Below are 22,266 nucleotides of genomic sequence, written 5' to 3'. Positions count from 1 at the left end.
ACCATGCTGGAGAACAAGATTTAGGGGCAAAGCCATGCTGGGGATCGGGAATGAGACAAGGACCTGCTGGAGACTAGTAATGAATGGTGAGCCATGATGGGGACTAGGAATGAGGGGGGAGCAATTCTGGGGATTAGGAATGAGAACGGAGCCGAGCTGGGAAATAGGAATTAGAGGTGAAAGCCATTCTGGGACTAGGAATGTGAGGGAGCCATGCTGGGGACTAGGTATGATGGGGGGCAATGCTGGGCATTAGGAATGAGAGGGGAGCCATGTTGGGTCAAAGAATGAGAGGGGAGCTATTCTGGGGTCTACGAATGAGAGGGCTGTTTATTTGTGTGCTGGTCATGTTTTCTTTCTGCATTACACACCTGCATTCTGTATCTTTTTTTTTCTTTGGTAGGACCACCCCATAAAAAATCATTTCTCTGTGCGATTTTGGGTGGACGGTTTAAAGAGGTTTCACTGTATCAGTATTACTACAGCATGAAATGGTTTCGAAACTTGGCAGATTACTTTTATTCTCTTGTTACTATAGGAACGTTTTTAACAATAAAGGTTCTCTTACAGGTCCCGATATGGGCTGTGAAAACGAGCGCCGATCAACGAGGCAGCTTGTTGATCGGCGCTTGTTTGCTCCTTTCAAAATCACTAATGTAAGGGGACGATCGCTCGTCCCCATACATTTCTATCATGTCGTCAGCGTTCTTACTAGCACTTGCTGTATAGTACATTTTCATTTTTTTTGTTAAGAAATCCTTGTGTTTCGTGTCATGTCCTTGTCCGCTCTTCAGGAGACCATTCCGAAGATTTATTCAAGATTTAAATTTTTTGCAATTTTTGTAATTTACGGTTCAATAGTTAAAGGTATTTTAAATGAATTAATATCTCTGAGCGGTTTTATTTTTCCTCTGTGTGTTTTTATACCCACGAACATTCTCGGTTGGATGGGTCCATCTGTCTGCTCCCTCATGACAGTGATCCCACCGGAGAAAACCTGGATACTGTGATGACTCATTGAGGTTAATACCAGTATAGCTGATGGAGCCAATGCGAAATGTTCCTTTGTTTTGGAACGAGTTCGAAATAAACTTAGGAGGCTTATTACGATGAATGTAATTATTCTTCTACATCGACAGTCTCGATACTTGGTGTCCATATCAATAGTGTTCCACCAGAATGCCCTGTCTTCTTTAGGGTCTCCAGACTTCTGGTATTTGCATGAGGTCTGGGATTGTGTCCATCTAACTTCTTGGTGGTAACTTCTCTCTCAAGTCTTCTGAGCCTAATAGTTTTTTGCAATGAGTTGCATTGCATCTTCTCCTGGTTGTCTTCTCTCTCAACTCTTATAGGCCTTATTGTCTTTTTGAATGAGTTGGATCTTCTTGTGGTAGTCTTTTCCCTCAACACTTTTCAGCCTTATTGTCTATTCCAATGAGTTGGATCTTCTCGTGGTTGTCCTCTCCCTCAACTCTTCTTAGCCTGATTGTCTTTTCCATTGAGTTGGATCTTCTCGTGGTTGTCCTCTCCCTCAACTCTTCTTAGCCTGATTGTCTTTTCCATTGAGTTGGATCTGCTCTTCGTTGGCCTCTCCCTCAACTGGTCTGAGCCAGATAGTCTTTTTAATGAGTTGGATCTTCTCTTCATAATCTTTCCCTCAAGTCTTAAAGCCCTTTTACACCGGACGATAAAGCGAGCGCCGATCAACAAGACATTGTTGATCGGCGCTCGTTTTCTCCTGTCACACGGAGCTATGGATGGGGACGAGCCGTTGTTACTCTAATCGCTCGTCCCCATACATTATTATCATGTCGGCAGCGTGTCTCCCTGTTTACACACCAAGATGCGCTGCCGACAACGATAATCTTTTACTTTTTTTAAACGATACGACCATCAGATGATCGAGCGTTTGCTCGGTCATCTGCTGATCGTTCCCCTGTTTACACCGGGCAATTATCGGCAACGGGCGTTATATGAACACTCATCTACCCGATTATCGTCCTGTGTAAAACCCCCTTTAAAGGGCCGCTTGATTGTCTTTTGGAATGAGCTGGAACTTTTCGTGGTTGTCCTCTCCCTCTACTCTACATATGCTGATTGTCTTTTCCAATGAGTTGGATCTGCTCTTGGTTGGCCTCTCCCTCAACTGGTCTGGGCCAGGTAGTCTTTTTCAATGCTCTTCATTGGATCTTCTCTTGATAATCCTCTCCCTCAAGTCTCCGGAGCCTTGTTGTCTTTTCCAATTAGTTGGATCTTCTCTTGATAATCCTCTCCCTCAACTCTCCTGGGCGTTGTTGTCTTTTCCAATTAGTTGGATCTTCTCTTGGTTGTCCTCTCCCTCAACTCTCCTGGGCGTTGTTGTCTTTTCCAATGAGTCGCATCTTCTCTTCGTTGTTCTTTCTCTCAAATCTTCTTGGACTGATTATCTTTTCCAATGTGTTGGATCTTCTGGTGGTTGCCATCCTACTCAACTCTTCTTATGCGTCCAAAATAAGATATGGCTTCTACCTCGTCATTTTTGCTTCGCATGTAAGGTTAGGTTTCGTTCGGTCAAGGATCCTATTGTCTGATTTCCTTGCAGTCCTTGAATTTATCAAAAGTATTCCCAGACAAAAAATTTAAAGACGTCATTACTCGAGTCTTGATCTTCGTGATCAAGTTCTACATTGTCAATGGTCAAAGTGAAGAAAAAAGTCGTTTGTTGATTTCTAAATTCTACTACTTTTTTGTAAGTATTTTTGAAGTTTTTATACATTCATCATACTACTGCCCTAATCACATTAAACTGTGTCATGCTCCGCCCCCTCAGGCCCTGCAGTATTTATAACACAGTATATCAGTTTTTCCCAAAGCGTCCCTTTAGGCCTCATTTACACGAGGGTGTGCGTTTTGCGCGCGCAAAAAACGCAGCGTTTTGCGTGCGCAAAAGGCACTTGACAGCTCCGTGTGTCATCCGTGTATGATGCGCGGCTGCGTGATTTTCGTGCAGCCGCCATCATAGAGATGAGGCTAGTCGACGTCAGTCACTGTCCATGGTGCTGAAAGAGTTAACTGATCGGCAGTAACTCTTTCAGCACCCTCGACAGTGCATTCCGATCACCATATCGAGTAACCTGTTTAAAAAAAAAGAGGTTCGTACTTACCGAGAACTTCCCGGCCGTTGCCTTGGTGACGCGCCGCTCTTGACATCTGGCCCCACCTCCCTGGATGACGCGGCAGTCCATGTGACCGCTGTAGCCTGTGCTTGGCTTGTGATTGGCTGCAGCTGTCACTTGGACTGAATTGTCATCCCGGGAGGTCAGACTGGAGGAAGAAGCCGGGAGTTATCGGTAAGTCAGAACTTTTTTTTTTTGACACGTTCACGTATATTGGAATCGGAAGTCACTGTCCAGGGTGCTGAACCAGTTTAACTCTTTCAGCACCCTGCACAGTGACTGTCTCCTGCCGGGTTCGGTCAAAACGAGTTCGGCCGAACCCGGTAAAGTTCGGTTCGCTCATGTCTAAGACACTCCGTTCGGATGTTTGTAAACAGAAAAGCACGTGGTGCTTTTCTGTTTACATTCAGTTTGACAGCTCTTGCGCAAATCACGCAGTTCGCACGGAAGTGCTTCCGTGCGACCTTCGTGGTTTTCACGCACCCATTGACTTCAATGGGTGCGTGATGCGCGAAAAACGCTCGATTATAGAACATGTCGTGAGTTTTACGCAACGCACTCGCGCTGCGCAAAATTCACGCATCGTCTGCACTGCAGTAATATAGGTGCGTTCAGACGAACGTTGCGTTTTTGCGCGCGCAAACAACGCTGCGTTTTGCGCACGCAAAAACCACGTGACAGCTGCGTGTGTCATCCGTGTATGATGCGCGGCTGCGTGATTTTCGCGCAGCCGCCATCATAGAGATGAGGCTAGTCGACGCCCGTCACTGTCCAAGGTGCTGAAAGAGCTAACTGATCGGCAGTAACTCTTTCAGCACCCTCGACAGTGAATGCCGAACACAATATACAGCAACCTGTTAAAAAAAAAGAAAAAGTTCGTACTTACCGAGAACTTCCCTCCCGGCCGTTGCTTTGGTGACGCGTCCTTGGTGACACGCCTCTCTTGACATCGGGCCCCACCTCCCTGGATGACGCGGCAGTCCATGTGACCGCTGCAGCCTGTGCTTGGCCTGTGGTTGGCTGGAGCTGTCACTTGGACTGAATTGTCATCCCGGGAGGTCAGACTGGAGGAAGACGCCGGGAGTTATCGGTAAGTCAGAACTTCTTTTTTTTTTTACAGGTTCATGTATATTGGGATCGGAAGTCACTGTCCAGGGTGCTGAACCAGTTTAACTCTTTCAGCACCCTGGACAGTGACTATCTCCTGACGTCGCGTACCAGAATTTTTTTTGCCGGGTTCGGCCAAAACGAGTTCGGCCGAACCCGGTGAAGTTCGGTTCGGTTGTCCGGGTTCGCTCATCTCAAAGACACTCCATTTGGATGTTTGGAAACAGAAAAGCACGTGGTGCTTTTCTGTTTACATTCATCCTTTTGACAGCTGGTGCGCTGTTTCAGTCGGTTCGCACGGAAGTGCTTCCGTGCGACCTGCGTGGTTTTCACGCACCCATTGACTTCAATGGGTGCGTGATGCGCGAAATACGCGGAGATATTGAACATGTCGCGCTTTTTGCGCAGCTGACAAACGCTGCGCAAAAAGCACGGACTGTCTGTACTGCCCCATAGACTTGTATTGGTCTGTGCGTGGCGCGTGAAAACCACGCGGCCCGCACGGACCGAATACACGTTCGTGTGAATCCCCCCTTAATGTCAGTAAAATAGGCGGAGTCTCCGTTTTATTGTCCCCTGATTGACACGAGATGAAGCATTTGTTCTGATGTCCTAATCTTCTTTATGAGCTATAGAGAATTTTAAGACTTTCATAGAAATATTTCATGACTTTATGTATGAAATCTGTACATTTCCTTTTTTTGTTGCTATGGAATGGCATTTTTTGTTGCTATGGAATATGCAGTGTTTATATAGGGAGGCAGGGCAGCTGACTTGTTTGGTGCCGCATTATGGACACAAGAAGATACATTAGTAAATGATTAAGGGGAATCTCTCATCAGGACGGGTTACCCTTCCGATTATCGCATCTGGAGAATTTTCTGTTAAACAAGGGGGCGCAATATTCTCAACAAAAGTCATCCAAATTGGCAATCATGCGGTCAGAAAAAGTGATCCCCTACCTCGTGTATCATGTGACCCCTTTCAGCTCAGCTGAATGGCTGAGAGGGTTCAAATGGGGAGGGATCTTAATGCCTAGATATTATTCAGCCCTCTGATTGGCTCTTCTGCAGTTAGACCTACTAGTTTCGGTGTTACTGGGTTATCTTGGGTCTTTTCGGCTAGTGAGGTTGTAATTGATTTCACTCAATCGGATGGAGAATTTGTGGCTATAATTGAAAGCTGTTACCCACCATTTTTTCCTACAGTGGCCCCTGCAGGGGAAGTGTGGTATTACATGGCACCATCATGGTCACGTTTAGTTCTTCAGAGGAGGAGCCACTCTTTGTGGTGGCTCTCTGCTCTGGCTAATAAAGGAGGACCCAAGTGTAGGACCTCCCTCTATGATGTATAGGGCATAGGTTGCTAAAGAGACTACCCCTTTAAAATTTACTGATAATTTTTTTTGTTTTTTTGTGACAGGAAAGCCATTTCCCGATCCGGACTTCAGCACCTGGCTCCCGTGCACTGTCCCACCCTGACCATCTCCAATGGACCCCTGAAGGAGCCTCATACCAACCTGGACTGGACTGTACGGTTCTCTCATTCTATATGTGGGTCTGCAATGTAAAGCTTAAAAGGGACCTGTCATCCGTTTTTTGGCAGTAGTATTAAGGGGGTTGTTTTTAGAAAAGCATGGCTGCTTTCTTCCAGAAACAGCGCCACACGTGTCCACAGGTTGTGTCTGGTATTGCATCTCAGCTCCATTAAAGTGAATGGGGCTGAGCTGCAATTTCACACACAACCTGTGGACAGGTGTGGCGCCTGTTTTTGGAAGAAAGCAACCAAGTTTTTTTTAATCCTGAACAACTTTTTTAAGTGATGTTATAGTGAGATGTAATTTCTGTTCCATGAATACTGACAAAAAGTCATGTTTATCTTTGATCACTCATCCCAACCCCATCACTGCGTATGAAAAATACAATTACAGTCAATGGAGGGAACTAAGGAAGTCGTAGTTCAGTTTTGTGGGCGGGGCTGTGACAACAAATAAATATTCATACAATGTGAAGGAATAATTATTATGGGGAACTTGGAATGGCGCCGCCGTGCAGAGGAAGACCGTGAAGGGGACGCAGCAAAATCAGCGCTGCTCCGCCTTCATTCTCAGGATCGGTGCGAGACCCCCAAAAGTCGGAGCCATCCATGTAATGTAGGGCCATGCTGGGTCTGACAGAGCCGGAACCGTTTTTACATAGAGGCTATCCGTTCTGGCACATAGAGGGGGTCCCGAGTGAGTGATCCCCTCTATGACATCCATATGCTCTAATAGGGCATATGGAAAGGGGTTTCTGTCGAGACAACCCCTTTAACCCCTTGGCGACCGGTCTCTTGCATGTATGTGACAGCTGCCCCGAGGATGTATGGATCGGTCTCACGGGCTGAGCGTGCTCCATGCTGAGCGGGTGTCGGCTGAAACATACAGTGCAATGGGCGGAATCGAAGTTAACTCCGATCCCTCCCGTTTAACCACTCAGATGCCGCATTTAATCAATGTCGTTAGAAAGAGGGGGACGACCCCCTCCAACAGTCCATCGGCCTCCCAGAAAGCAATTGCGGGGTGCGGATGGTTGTCATGGCAGCCTGGGGGCCTAATGAAGGGATAGCCGGTAAAAAACACGATATACTGCATTACATTAGTATTGCAGTATATTGTGCAAGCGATCTAATGTTCGCTGGTACAAGTCCCCTAGAGGGCTAATAAAAAAAGTTAAACACAGTTAAATAAAGTTTTTTTTAATGTGCAAAAAAAAAATATTAAAAGTAAAAAAAAAGTATTTTCGCATCTCCCCTTAAAGTAATGCAAAAAAATAGAAATTAACATAACTGGTATCGCCGCGTCCGTAAAAGTCTGAACTAGTCTATGTATATATATATAACATTATCCTACCCGCATGGTCAACGCTGTAAAAATAATCGCCAGAATTGCTGTTTTTGGTCACCCTAGTAGAAATGACAGGTTACATCGTAATCTCGCGAGATTACGCTTTCCTTGCTGTAAATATCACACAGACGCTACAGAAGTGTCAGGATTGTGACTAGACATCACGTCCTGGCTGGTAATGATGTATATTCACTGTCAGGACACTTCAGTAATGTTAGTGTTTGTGTATGTGGCTGCACATAGCGATATAAATATAGCGCTAGTTCTGTGTAAATGAATGGAGAGAAGTGTATGACGCTGATTGGTCGCTGACTGGTCACTGATTGGTCAGCGTCATACACTCCTCTGTACAACGCCCACTTGGCCATATAGTAAAACACGCCCAGTTGTCTATTAAGAAACTCATTAGCATAAAGCTAATACAGGTCATAACTCCGTCATAAATGATAGTTTTTCTAAATAAAAAACACTGCTGTAATCTACATTACAGCGCCGATCACATCATGTAGGACATAGGCCACTTATAATCTGGTGACAGAGCCTCTTTAAGTACTTTTATTTTGAGACTTTCTGTTATGACACATTCTGGCCTGTAGTTGGCGATGATGAGCAGCTTTTGCCAAACTTTAATAATATGAGACAAGAATAACTTTTTTGTAACTTTTTTAATACATTTTTTTTGCCGTGCAGGAGAACGCAGTGAACGGGGAGCACCTCTGGCAGGAGACCAATGTGTCGGGGGACCTGTGTTATCTGGGAGAGGAGAACTGCCAAGTCAAGTTTTCTGTGAGTACAATGTCATGCATCGAAATTATAATTAAACCTGTGCACATGTTCTATGTTTTCCACCAGCCAATCAGATAGCGGCTTTCTTAACCTCTTCCCGCTGCAGCCATTTTTCGGATTTACATTTTTTCTCTTTCCTCCCTCCCCACCTTCCAAAAGCCATAACTTTTTTATTTTTCCGTCGATCTCGCCGTATGAGGGCTTATTTTTTGTGGGATGAGTTGCAGTAATGTAGTGGGAAACTGGGAAAAAAATATTTTTTGGGTTGAATGGGAACAAAACAGTAATTCCTCCATCGTTTTTTGGGTTTCGTTTTTACAGCGTTCACCGTGCAATAAAAATACCATGTTAACTTTATTCTGCGGGTTCTGATGGCTTAGATGCCGCGGTCACGATTGACCGCGGCAGGGTTTAGGTGTTAAAGGCATAGTCTAGAATTAGACAAAGGGTCTTGCTTTTTCCAGGGTTGAGCCGACAAATCCAAGGACAAGAATGGCGCGTTTCTGGGGAAAAAAAAGCATGCAAAAAAATTTGTAATCTCAGACATATTGATCGGCAGACATCTACCCGTCCTGTTGACACTAGAAAAGGAGTCCTCCAACAGCATGAGTCCGCGGTGACTTTTGCGGCCATATGGTTGCGGCGTCCATGGCTGTTGTTGGACGACGCAATCACATAACGTCATCTGAACTAGTGCCAAAGCAATCGTACAAACCAATTTTTAAAGGACCAGGCATTTCCTTAGACAGAACTTTTTGCATAAAGTGTCTGATCCTGAGAAATATGGAAACAGTTTCCCAAAAAAAAAACGTATTTACAAATTTCAAGAACTTGGATTTATTTGCCGTCGCTGACGCTGGGTACCAAACACTCAGCTGCGTGGTTCAGTGAAGGGGTTTAGGGTGAGAGATGGGCCATTTAGCTGTATTGAAGTCAAACTTTGACCGATAGCAACGCGTTTTGGAACGTGCAGATCCCATAGGGATTGCCTGACAGCCCCGAAACGCGTGGCAGTTTATCCTTTTACTTTTCTCCTGTTGAGTTTCCACATTTTAAGTGGAATATTCCTCTCCAGATATGAAGCAGACAGGTTGAGACATTTTTTATATTTTCTCCTAACCTGCCGGGATCTGTATTCGCACAATATTCACTAATTAGACTCAATATGTATTTTTCCGAGATGCCCCACGGGCCCCGTAACCTCAGCCTAACCCATTCTCTGTTTATTCTGCACCCGCCACAAAGCCCTATTGGATTAATTGAAGTTTGTAATGCGTTATCTCTGCTCATCCCCTGCAGTACGTGTATCAAGTGATTAGCCCCCAATACCGAACTGCAGATTTTTAGGCTGTTGCTATAGCGATATGGGTTGCCATGGAGAAGAATTAGTGAGTATGAGTTTGGTCCTTTCCCGTAGGGATGGGCTGCCATGTTGTGTTATGTGTCTGTGGACAGCGCTGCCGAGGCGGAGGGATGGGGGTGGAATCTCTTCCATCATTGGCCCTAGGGAGAGCCACGAGAAAATAACAGAAATTAATATTTTGTTTTATTATTTTATTTTATTCACTATTCCATGCAGCGATCTCCTATCTGGGAAAATGTTGTATCACGGTTCATCCAGGTTCATGAATAGAATGCCAGAACTGCAGTAAAGACTGACACCTACACAGTACCAGTAGTAAAAATAGTACGAAGAAGGAGGAAGAATAACGGCATTGACCTGCAGAGTCTGGAAAGACAAGCTCTATATGTAGGGAAGGTGTACCACTACCCCCATCATTTCTACTAAAGGGGCACCTGTTACCTGCTGCGGAGGTATATGGCCAAAACGTACATGCAAGGTGCATAGTATCCAGCAATCCCTATAGGAAAAGATGAGACTAAAACCTTAAATGATACTAAAGAGCTGAGTGGTTTCCGGTATGACATGGGAATTAATAATAAGGGTATGTGCACACACACTAATTACGTCCGTAATTGACGGACGTATTTCGGCCGCAAGTCCCGGACCGAACACAGTGCAGGGAGCAGGGCTCCTAGCATCATACTTATGTACGATGCTAGGAGTCCCTGCCTCGCTGCCGGACAACTGTCCCGTACTGTAATCATGTTTTCAGTACGGGACAGTTGTCCTGCAGCGAGGCAGGGACTCCTAGCATCGTACATAACTATGATGCTAGGAGCCCGGCTCCCTGCACTGTGTTCGGTCCGGGACTTGCGGCCGAAATACGTCCGTCAATTACGGACGTAATTAGTGTGTGTGCACATACCCTAAAGGTGACGTTCTGCCGAGATCAAGCGAGATCCGTGGGCACTGTGTGGACACTGTATTTATCCGGGCACCCTATGGCACTCTCTGGGCACCATATGACACTCTAAAGTAACTGTTTACCACTATGTTGTTGTCACATCTCTGGGGGTATGTGGACCCACTAGGCCGCTCGGCCGTAGCGAGTAGCAGCTGTCCAAAACACAGTCAATGAAAGTCTTTAGAACTAGAGAACCTGTATAGAAGTTCTAACAGACACTTTAGCGTAGCAGACACCTTGGCACTGATGACACTTGGCGTGGCAGATGATAAGTGGCACAGAGGATGAACTAGACTTCGCTCAGGAACAAACACTATTACTGGATACGGGAACACTGGGAACAGGATACAACTGGTGGACCACTTGCTAAACGAACATGGGTAGACACAACAACGCTCAGGCACAGGAAGGAGGGCAGGACGGATTTAAGTAGGGCAGGGTGCACGGGGAAAGGATAGGGAAGGTTATAGTGGTGCGCGCGCTGGCCATTTTGCGCGCGGGAGCAGTACATGCACAAAGGTAAACGATGCTGGCGGTCGCTGGAAGAAGCCGGATAGCGGCGAACGGCGCCCGTCAGCGCTACAGTTGCCACTATATAGCAGTTATTTGGCAATATGTGGGCACAATATGTGGGCACTATACATCTCTATGTAGGCAAAGCTGTTCTCTGGGCACTGTATGACACTATCTGTAGTAATGTAATATGTAGCTTGGGTTTAGTGGCACTAAGTGGGCGCTGTGTGCCTTGTGTATGTATTATCGAGTGCTGTATGGCACTGTCTGGGGACTGCATGGCACGATCGATGAAATCTTGGCATTCTTTATCTTGGCACTGTACAGCTTTATCTAGGAACTATTGCAGTATAGTCACATATTAATAATCTCAGAAATGGACGTTGCCACTCAAAACTTGATATGGTTAAGGAGCCGACGTAGCCGCGCCAAAGCGTCTGCCCGCTGTCCTGCAGCCCGGCCTCCAAGGATGACGTTTCATCCCATGTGACCGCTGCATTGTGATTGGCTATAGCGGTCACATGGGGTGAAACATCCCTGGGTAATATTCTGGGTAAGTATAAGATTTTTTATTTTTTTCATAGTTGCGTTTTCTTGCGGTGGAATCGCTGCTTTTCCGCTGCAAAAAACGCAACATATGTTGCGAGTTTTACTTCCCCATTGAATTCAATGGGGAAAACCTGCAACAAATAAGCAGCGATTCCGCAAATACAATTGACATGCTGTGGATTGAAAAACCGCACCGTGGGTCAATTTCTGAGCGTTTTTCCGCTCAGTATTTATGCAACTTGTGATGAGATTTGTTCAAATCTCATCCACTCTGCTGCTACTGCATTAGGCCTCATGAACAGCGCCACCCCTGTCCACAGGTTGTGTGTGGTATTGCAGGTCAGACTTATTCACTTCAATGGAGATGAGCTGCAATACCAGACACAACCCATAGACCGGTGTGGCGCTGTTTTTGAAAGCAGCCATGTTTTTCTAATCCTGGACAACCTCTTTAACGATTAGATGAATTACAGTATTTGCAGTTTATATCTTCGTCCATAGCCGGTCACTTTCCATTTCTTGTTTCATTAGAAATCAGCTGTACGGAGGAAGTGCGCAGCGTGTAAAATTGTGGTTCACTCCGCTTGTATGGATCAACTAGAAAAGGTAGGACGGCGCCATCTGCTGGCTCTAGCATGAATTGTAATTATCTACTTGGGCAAAAAGATGAAATCACAACCATTTAACGGATAAAAATATATTTATCATTAGTTTAATAATTCGACATAATATCTTGTAGAAAATCTGGTATCCGGCCTTAAGATGTCACTGTAAGAAGCTGTTGAAAATTGTCAGAATTGTCGTAACCTGATGAGCAAAACTAATATTTCAGGCCATTCATTTTTTCAACAAAGTTTCTATTTTTGTGTTGACAAAATTGTATCATTAATGCGGTTTATTAACCTAATTGCCCTTTCTTCTACGGGAACGCCAGATCAATTTTAGGTGCAAACCAACATTTCGTGATGTCACCTCCCGAGCTCCAAGAGAGGTAAGTGTGCTCAAAGTCTTCATAATCCAGGTTCAGGTGAGGAAACGTCCATAAACTTTCCCTAGATATCCTGACTCCCTTCACAAATACAATGCTATATAATGGTATATACAGTTGTAAAAAGACTTCAATCACAAGACCATCGCATCTGTTGCAGACAATTCATATGACCCGAAACGTGTGATGCCCAAGTTTCTGTCCTGTAGAAGCAGCTGTTAGAAGGTACCGACTCTCCTTGCAGAGATCCAGCTTAAGGGCAATGCTCTCCTCTAGAAGCAGGAAAACTGTCTCTTGTGCCTCCTGTAGGTGACTACCCTGTAAGACACTATCCGACCCCTTATAGAGCCTTGAAATACGACTTGGGTTCATAACCAAACCAGTGACACCAATCTATAGACAGCACTGTTTCGTCATTGTTGCTCCTCATCAGTACTGAGTAGGGTTCTGGTTGGCTGAGTAAAATGCATTTGAAGCAGCTCTTGGAAGGTACTTATTCTCCTTGCGGAGATCTAGCTGGTAAGGGAGTCTTAAGGGCAATGCTGCTTGGGAAAAAGTATGCAAAATAGCTTTCCACCAGAAGGAAGAAAACTGTCTCTCGAATGCCGTTCATCAGCGACTACCCTGTAAATCAATGTCCAAAACTCTATAGTGCATTGAAATATGACTTGGCTTCCTAGCCAAACCAGAGATACCCAGCTGCGGACAGCACTGTTTCTCAGTTGTTGCTCCTCATCAGTACAGAGTAGGATGCCGGTTGGCTGAGTGAGATGCTCTTGAAGCAGGTCTTAGAAGGTGCTGATACTCCTTGCAGAGATCTATCTGGTCTTAAGGGCAATGCTTCCTTTATAGAGACTTGAAACTTGACTTGAGTTTATAGCCAAACCAGAGACAACCGTCTGCAGACAGCACTGTTTCTGAGTTGTTGCTCCTCCTCAGTACAGATTAGGATGCCGATTGGCTGAGTGAGATGCCTTTGAAGCAGCTCTTGGAAGGTGCTGATATTCTTTGAAGAGATCTAGCTGGTCTTCAGGTCAATGCTACCTTTATAGATCCTTGACACATGACTTGGGTTTATAGCCAAACCCGAGACACTCATGTTTCAAGGCTCTATAAAGGGTCGGGCATTGATTTAAAGGACAGTCACCTATAGGTGGCACTAGTTAGACTTTCTTCTAGAGGAGAGCTATTTTGCATAATTTTCCCAGGCACTCCCTACCAGCTGGATCTCCACAAGGAGAATCGGTTCCATCCTAGAACTGCTTCTAAGGCATCTTATTCAGCCAGCTAAAACCCTGCTCTGTACTGATGAGGAGCAACCGCTCCAAAACAGGGCTGTCTACACATAGGTTTGGCTATTAACCTGAGTTGTGTTGGACATTGATTTACATTGTAGTCACCTATAGGTAGATCAAGAGAGATAGTGTACTTTTGTCTGGATAGCAAGTCTCCTGTAGAAGTTGATGGGAAAAGGAAAGCAACAGTCATGCAACCTCTACGATTCCAATTCACTTGAGTGGGGAGAGGGATCACACGTTTTGATACCATTTCACTTTTAGGTCCAAAACTCTATGCTGAATTGAGGAAGGTGCTTGCTGTATACAGTTTTATTATTGAGTTCAATGTATACAGTTAATGCTTAAGCTCCCCCTAGTGGTGGCCACAGGCAGACACAATGTTATCTTTTAAATCTATGCAGGGTATGTAACAGGGATCTTTTACACTTAGTGTTTTAAACGCTCGACTCCAAAGTCAATAACCAGTTGGGCAACTGGACTATTTGCTATTAATAGGTTGGACTTATGGGAAAGAAGTTGTCACCACTTCCAAAAAGTTAGAAAAGTACTGCATCGTCACGCTTAAATAGAACAAAGGTTTATTTTCCACTGTAAAATTACTATGTTTAATTGTAATAACTAAGTATAATTCTGTACTTTGAGTGGAGAAACCCCTTAAGCCCCTCTCTCCGATTCTCTGTGTTGCTGACGGTGCCCACCCTGGATATCCAGCCTGACCCACGCTCTAATGGTTTTTCCTCAGGTCAGACATTTTTCTTGTTGTTCTAACCAGCAGAATTTGGTGAGGCATCACTGGGTACATCGACGAAGGCAAGAGGGAAAATGCAAGCATTGTGGGAAGGTAAGAGGACGTACCGTAACTTCTTCATCTTAGTGGTTTTCGAGTAATTAACCATCATGTCGTGTCAATCAGAAATGTCATCATAGAATAGTATCATTTATCAGGGTTCAGCTGCTGAGATCAACACTGACCTACAGTTGAGGGGATCTCATTAGCCTTACGTACAGTCACTTTCAATTGAACTGAATAGGGTTATAAAAACATCTGTAAAGCACAGTGACTAACATTGATAACTGAATCCGACTTAATGCCCGGATCGGTGGGGGTCCCAACTGATCACATATCTAATTTATATCTTATAAAAGTGGTGGTAGTTTTTTTCAAGTCTATTCAGTGATTGCACCACTATAATAATATACTAGAAAATAACGAATAAATTGCTGCCTCTATGGACAACAATATAACTACTAAAATACTGCCCCTATATACAAGAATATAACTACTATAATACTGCTCCTATATACAAGAATATAACTACTATAATACTGCCTCTATATACAAGAATATAACTACTATAATACTGCCCCTATATACAAGAATATAACTACTATAATACTGCTCCTATATACAAGAATATAACTACTATAATACTGCCCCTATATACAAGATTATAACTACTATAATACTGCCCCTATATACAAGAATATAAATACTATAATACTGCCCCTATATACAAGAATATAACTACTATAATACTGCCCCCTATATACAAGAATATAACTACTATAATACTGCTCCTATATACAAGAATATAACTACTATAATACTGCCCCCTATATACAAGAATATAACTACTATAATACTGCTCCTATATACAAGAATATAACTACTATATTACTGCCCCCTATATACAAGAATATAACTACTATAATACTGCCCCTATATGCAAGAATATAACTACTATAATACTGCTCCTATATACAAGAATATAACTACTATATTACTGCCCCCTATATACAAGAATATAACTACTATAATACCGCCCCTATATGCAAGAATATAACTACTATAATACTGCTCCTATATACAAGAATATAACTACTATAATACTGCCCCCTATATACAAGAATATAACTACTGTAATACTGCCCCCTATATACAAGAATATAACTACTATAATACTGCCCCCTATATACAAGAATATAACTACTATAATACTGCTCCTATATACAAGAATATAACTACTATAGTACTGCCCCCTATATACAAGAATATAACTACTATAATACTGCCCCCTCTGAACAAGAATATAACTACTATAATACTGCCCCTATATACAAGAATATAACTACTATAATACTGCTCCTATATACAAGAATATAACTACTATAATACTGCTCCTATATACAAAAATATAACTACTATAATACTGCCTCCTATATACAAGAATATATCTACTATAATACTGCCACTACATACAAGAATATAACTACTATAATACTGCTCCTATATACAAGAATATAACTACTATAATACTGCTCCTATATACAAGAATATAACTGCTATAATACTGCTCCTATATACAAGAATATAACTACTATAATACTGCTCCTATATACAAGAATATAACTACTATAATACTGCCTCCTATATACAAGAATATAACTACTATAATACTGCCCCTATATACAAGAATATAACTACTATAATACTGCTCCTATATACAAGAATATAACTACTATAATACTGCTCCTATATACAAGAATATAACTACTATAATACTGCTCCTATATACAAAAATATAACTACTATAATACTGCCTCCTATATACAAGAATATAACTACTATAGTACTGCTCCTATATACAAGAATATAACTACTATAATACTGCTCCTATATACAAGAATATAACTACTATAGTACTGCCCCCTATATACAAGATTATAACTACTATAATACTGCCCCTATGTACAAGAATATAACTACTATAATACTGCTCCTATATACAAGAACATAACTACTATAATACTGCCCCTATACACAAGAATATAACTACTATAATACTGCCCCTATATACAAGAATATAACTACTATAATACTGCCCCCTATATACAAGAATATAACTACTATAATACTGCCCCTCTATACAAGAATATAACTACTATAATACTGCCCCCTATATACAAGAATATAACTACTATAATACTGCTCCTATATACAAGAATATAGCTACTATAATACAGCCCCCTATGTACAAGAATATAACTACTATAATACTGCCCCCTATGTACAAGAATATAACTACTATAATACTGCTCTTATATACAAGAATATAACTACTATAATACTGCCCCTATATACAAGAATATAACTACTATAATACTGCTCCTATATACAAGAACATAACTACTATAATACTGCCCCTATATACAAGAATATAACTACTATAATACTGCTCCTATATACAAGAACATAACTACTATAATACTGTCCCTATATACAAGAATATAACTACTATAATACTGCCTCCTATATACAAGAATATAACTACTATAATACTGCTCCTATATACAAGAATATAACTACTATAAGGGCATGACCACACATGGCGGAATTCCTCCGCAACTGTCCGCATCAATGCCGCACCTAATCCGGGTTGCGGATTACGGCTGCGGATCTGCACAAAATGTGCAGAAAATTGATGCGGACTAGCTGCTGCGGACTGCGGGAAAAGTGCTTCCCTTCTCCCTATCAGTGCAGGATAGAGAGAAGGGACAGCACTTTCCCTAGTGAAAGTAAAAGAAATTCATACTTACCGCCCGTTGTCTTTATGACGCGTCCCTCCTTCGGCATCCAGCCCGACCTCCCTGGATGACGCTCCAGTCCATGTGACCGCTGCAGCCTGTGCTTGGCCTGTGATTGGCTGCAGCCGTCACTTACACTGAAACGTCATCCTGGGAGGCCGGACTGGAGACAGAAACAGGGAGTTCTCGGTAAGTACGAACTTCATTTTTTTTTTACAGATACATGTATATTGGGATCGGTAGTCACTGTCCCGGGTGCAGAAACAGTTACTGCCGATCGCTTAACTCTTTCAGCACCCTGGACAGTGACTATTTACTGACGTCTCCTAGCAACGCTCCCGTCATTACGGGAGCCCCATTGACTTCCTCAGTCTGGCTGTAGACCTAGAAATACATAGGTCCAGCCAGAATGAAGAAATGTCAAGTTAAAAAAGCAAGACGCATCCGCAGCACACATAACATGTGCATGACAGCTGCGGACTTCATTGCGGAACTTTGAATCTCCATTGAAGTCAATGGAGAAATTCCGCCATGAGTCCGCCACTGCTCCGCAACAGACAGAGCATGCTGCGGACACCAAATTCCGCTCCGCAGCCTATGCTCCGCAGCGGAATTGTACGCATCGTGTAAACGAACACTGCTAAATTAAAGTGAAAGTCAATGGAGAAACGGCTCCGCTGCGGAATAACGCTGCGGAGTGTCCGCAGCGGAATTTAAGTGAAATTCCGCCATGTGTGAACCCGCCCTAATACTGCCTCCTATATACAAGAATATAACTAACTATAATACTGCTCCTATATACAAGAATATAACTACTATAATACTGCCCCTATATACAAGAATATAACTACTATAATACTGCCCCTATATACAAGAATATAACTACTATAATACTGCCTCATATATACAAGAATATAACTACTATAATACTGCCCCTATATACAAGAATATAACTACTGTAATACTGCTCCTATATACAAGAATATAACTACTATAATACTGCCTCATATATACAAGAATATAACTAACTATAATACTGCTCCTATATACAAGAATATAACTACTATAATACTGCCCCTATATACAAGAATATAACTACTATAATACTGCCTCCTATATACAAGAATATAATTACTATAATACTGCTCCTATATACAAGAATATAACTACTATAATACTGCCCCCTATGTACAAGAATATAACTACTATAATACTGCCCCCTATATACAAGAATATAACCACTATAATACTGCCCCCTATATACAAGAATATAACTACTATAATACTGCCCCCTATATACAAGAGTATAACCACTATAATACTGCCCCTATATACAAGAATATAACTACTATAATACTGCTCCTATATACAAGAATATAACTACTATAATACTGCCCCTATATACAAGAATATAACTACTATAATACTGCTCCTATATACAAGAATATAACTACTATAATACTGCCCCTATATACAAGAATATAACTACTATAATACTGCCCCCTATATACAAGAATATAACTACTATAATACTGCTCCTATATACAAGAATATAACTACTATAATACTGCCCCTATATACAAGAATATAACTACTATAATACTGCCCACTATATACAAGAATATAACTACTATAATACTGCCCCCTATATACAAGAATATAACTACTATAATACTGCCCCCTATATACAAGAATATAACTACTATAATACTGCCCCTATATACAAGAATATAACTACTATAATACTGCCCCTATATACAAGAATATAACTACTCTAATACTGCTCCCTATATATAAGAATATAACTACTATAATACTGCCCCTATATACAAGAATATAACTACTATAATACTGCTCCTATATACAAGAATATAACTACTATAATACTGCCTCCTATATACAAGAATATAACTACTATAATACTGTCCCTATATACAAGAATATAACTTCTATAATACTGCCCCTATATACAAGAATATAACTACTATAATACTGCTCCTATAGACAAGAATATAACTACTATAATACTGCCCCTATATACAAGAATATAACTACTATAATACTGCCCCTATATACAAGAATATAACTACTATAATACTGCTCCTATATACAAGAATATAACTACTATAATACTGCCCCCTATATACAAGAATATAACGACTATAATACTGCTCCTATATACAAGAATATATCTACTATAATACTGCCCCTACATACAAGAATATAACTACTATAATATTGCCCCTATATACAAGAATATAACTACTATAATACTGCCCCCTATATACAAGAATATAACTACTATAATACTGCCCCTATATACAAGAATATAACTACTATAATACTGCTCCCTATATACAAGAATATAACTACTATAATACTGCCCCCTATATACAAGAATATAACTACTATAATAATGCCCCCTATATACAAGAATATAACTACTATAATACTGCCCCCTATATACAAGAATATAACTACTATAATACTGCCCCTATATACAAGAATATAACTACTATAATACTGCCCCTATATACAAGAATATAACTACTATAATACTGCCCCCTATATACAAGAATATAACTACTATAATACTGCCTCCTATATACAAGAATATAACTACTATAATACTGCTCCTATATACAGGAATATAATTACTATAATACTGCCCCTATATACAAGAATATAACTACTATAATACTGCCTCCTATATACAAGAATATAACTACTATAATACTGCCCCTATATACAAGAATATAACTACTATAATACTGCTCCTATATACAAGAATATAGCTACTATAATACAGCCCCCTATGTACAAGAATATAACTACTATAATACTGCCCCCTATGTACAAGAATATAACTACTATAATACTGCTCTTATATACAAGAATATAACTACTATAATACTGCCCCTATATACAAGAATATAACTACTATAATACTGCTCCTATATACAAGAACATAACTACTATAATACTGCCCCTATATACAAGAATATAACTACTATAATACTGCTCCTATATACAAGAACATAACTACTATAATACTGTCCCTATATACAAGAATATAACTACTATAATACTGCCTCCTATATACAAGAATATAACTACTATAATACTGCTCCTATATACAAGAATATAACTACTATAATACTGCCTCCTATATACAAGAATATAACTACTATAATATTGCCCCCTATATACAAGAATATAACTAACTATAATACTGCTCCTATATACAAGAATATAACTACTATAATACTGCCCCTATATACAAGAATATAACTACTATAATACTGCCCCTATATACAAGAATATAACTACTATAATACTGCCTCATATATACAAGAATATAACTACTATAATACTGCCCCTATATACAAGAATATAACTACTGTAATACTGCTCCTATATACAAGAATATAACTACTATAATACTGCCTCATATATACAAGAATATAACTAACTATAATACTGCTCCTATATACAAGAATATAACTACTATAATACTGCCCCTATATACAAGAATATAACTACTATAATACTGCCTCCTATATACAAGAATATAATTACTATAATACTGCTCCTATATACAAGAATATAACTACTATAATACTGCCCCCTATGTACAAGAATATAACTACTATAATACTGCCCCCTATATACAAGAATATAACCACTATAATACTGCCCCCTATATACAAGAATATAACTACTATAATACTGCCCCCTATATACAAGAGTATAACCACTATAATACTGCCCCTATATACAAGAATATAACTACTATAATACTGCTCCTATATACAAGAATATAACTACTATAATACTGCCCCTATATACAAGAATATAACTACTATAATACTGCTCCTATATACAAGAATATAACTACTATAATACTGCCCCTATATACAAGAATATAACTACTATAATACTGCCCCCTATATACAAGAATATAACTACTATAATACTGCTCCTATATACAAGAATATAACTACTATAATACTGCCCCTATATACAAGAATATAACTACTATAATACTGCCCACTATATACAAGAATATAACTACTATAATACTGCCCCCTATATACAAGAATATAACTACTATAATACTGCCCCCTATATACAAGAATATAACTACTATAATACTGCCCCTATATACAAGAATATAACTACTATAATACTGCCCCTATATACAAGAATATAACTACTCTAATACTGCTCCCTATATATAAGAATATAACTACTATAATACTGCCCCTATATACAAGAATATAACTACTATAATACTGCTCCTATATACAAGAATATAACTACTATAATACTGCCTCCTATATACAAGAATATAACTACTATAATACTGTCCCTATATACAAGAATATAACTTCTATAATACAGCCCCTATATACAAGAATATAACTACTATAATACTGCTCCTATAGACAAGAATATAACTACTATAATACTGCCCCTATATACAAGAATATAACTACTATAATACTGCCCCTATATACAAGAATATAACTACTATAATACTGCTCCTATATACAAGAATATAACTACTATAATACTGCCCCCTATATACAAGAATATAACGACTATAATACTGCTCCTATATACAAGAATATATCTACTATAATACTGCCCCTACATACAAGAATATAACTACTATAATATTGCCCCTATATACAAGAATATAACTACTATAATACTGCCCCCTATATACAAGAATATAACTACTATAATACTGCCCCTATATACAAGAATATAACTACTATAATACTGCTCCCTATATACAAGAATATAACTACTATAATACTGCCCCCTATATACAAGAATATAACTACTATAATAATGCCCCCTATATACAAGAATATAACTACTATAATACTGCCCCCTATATACAAGAATATAACTACTATAATACTGCCCCTATATACAAGAATATAACTACTATAATACTGCCCCTATATACAAGAATATAACTACTATAATACTGCCCCCTATATACAAGAATATAACTACTATAATACTGCCTCCTATATACAAGAATATAACTACTATAATACTGCTCCTATATACAGGA

General features: G+C 40.3%; 1 protein-coding gene across 8 annotated transcripts in view; it reads left to right on the top strand.

The window, feature by feature from the left end:
• DGKI (diacylglycerol kinase iota) overlaps positions 1-22,266 on the top strand; it is a 229,932-nt gene that overhangs the window by 82,619 nt on the left and 125,047 nt on the right. For 4 of the 8 annotated variants that reach the window (XM_075855858.1, XM_075855857.1, XM_075855861.1 and 1 more), the window contains exons 2-6: positions 5,685-5,793; positions 7,837-7,932; positions 11,835-11,909; positions 12,238-12,294; positions 14,332-14,430. In XM_075855858.1, coding sequence (XP_075711973.1) covers positions 5,685-5,793; positions 7,837-7,932; positions 11,835-11,909; positions 12,238-12,294; positions 14,332-14,430 — 436 coding nt within the window. The remainder of the gene's footprint in view (positions 1-5,684; positions 5,794-7,836; positions 7,933-11,834; positions 11,910-12,237; positions 12,295-14,331; positions 14,431-22,266) is intronic. The other 4 variants (XM_075855860.1, XM_075855863.1, XM_075855859.1 and 1 more) reach the window with 2 other exon arrangements.

This window comes from Rhinoderma darwinii, chromosome 3 (assembly GCF_050947455.1).
Source record: "Rhinoderma darwinii isolate aRhiDar2 chromosome 3, aRhiDar2.hap1, whole genome shotgun sequence".
Classification (NCBI taxonomy): Eukaryota; Metazoa; Chordata; class Amphibia; order Anura; family Rhinodermatidae; genus Rhinoderma; species Rhinoderma darwinii.
Note: the sequence above shows the minus strand (reverse complement) of the source record. Positions and strands in the feature narration are given on the sequence as shown.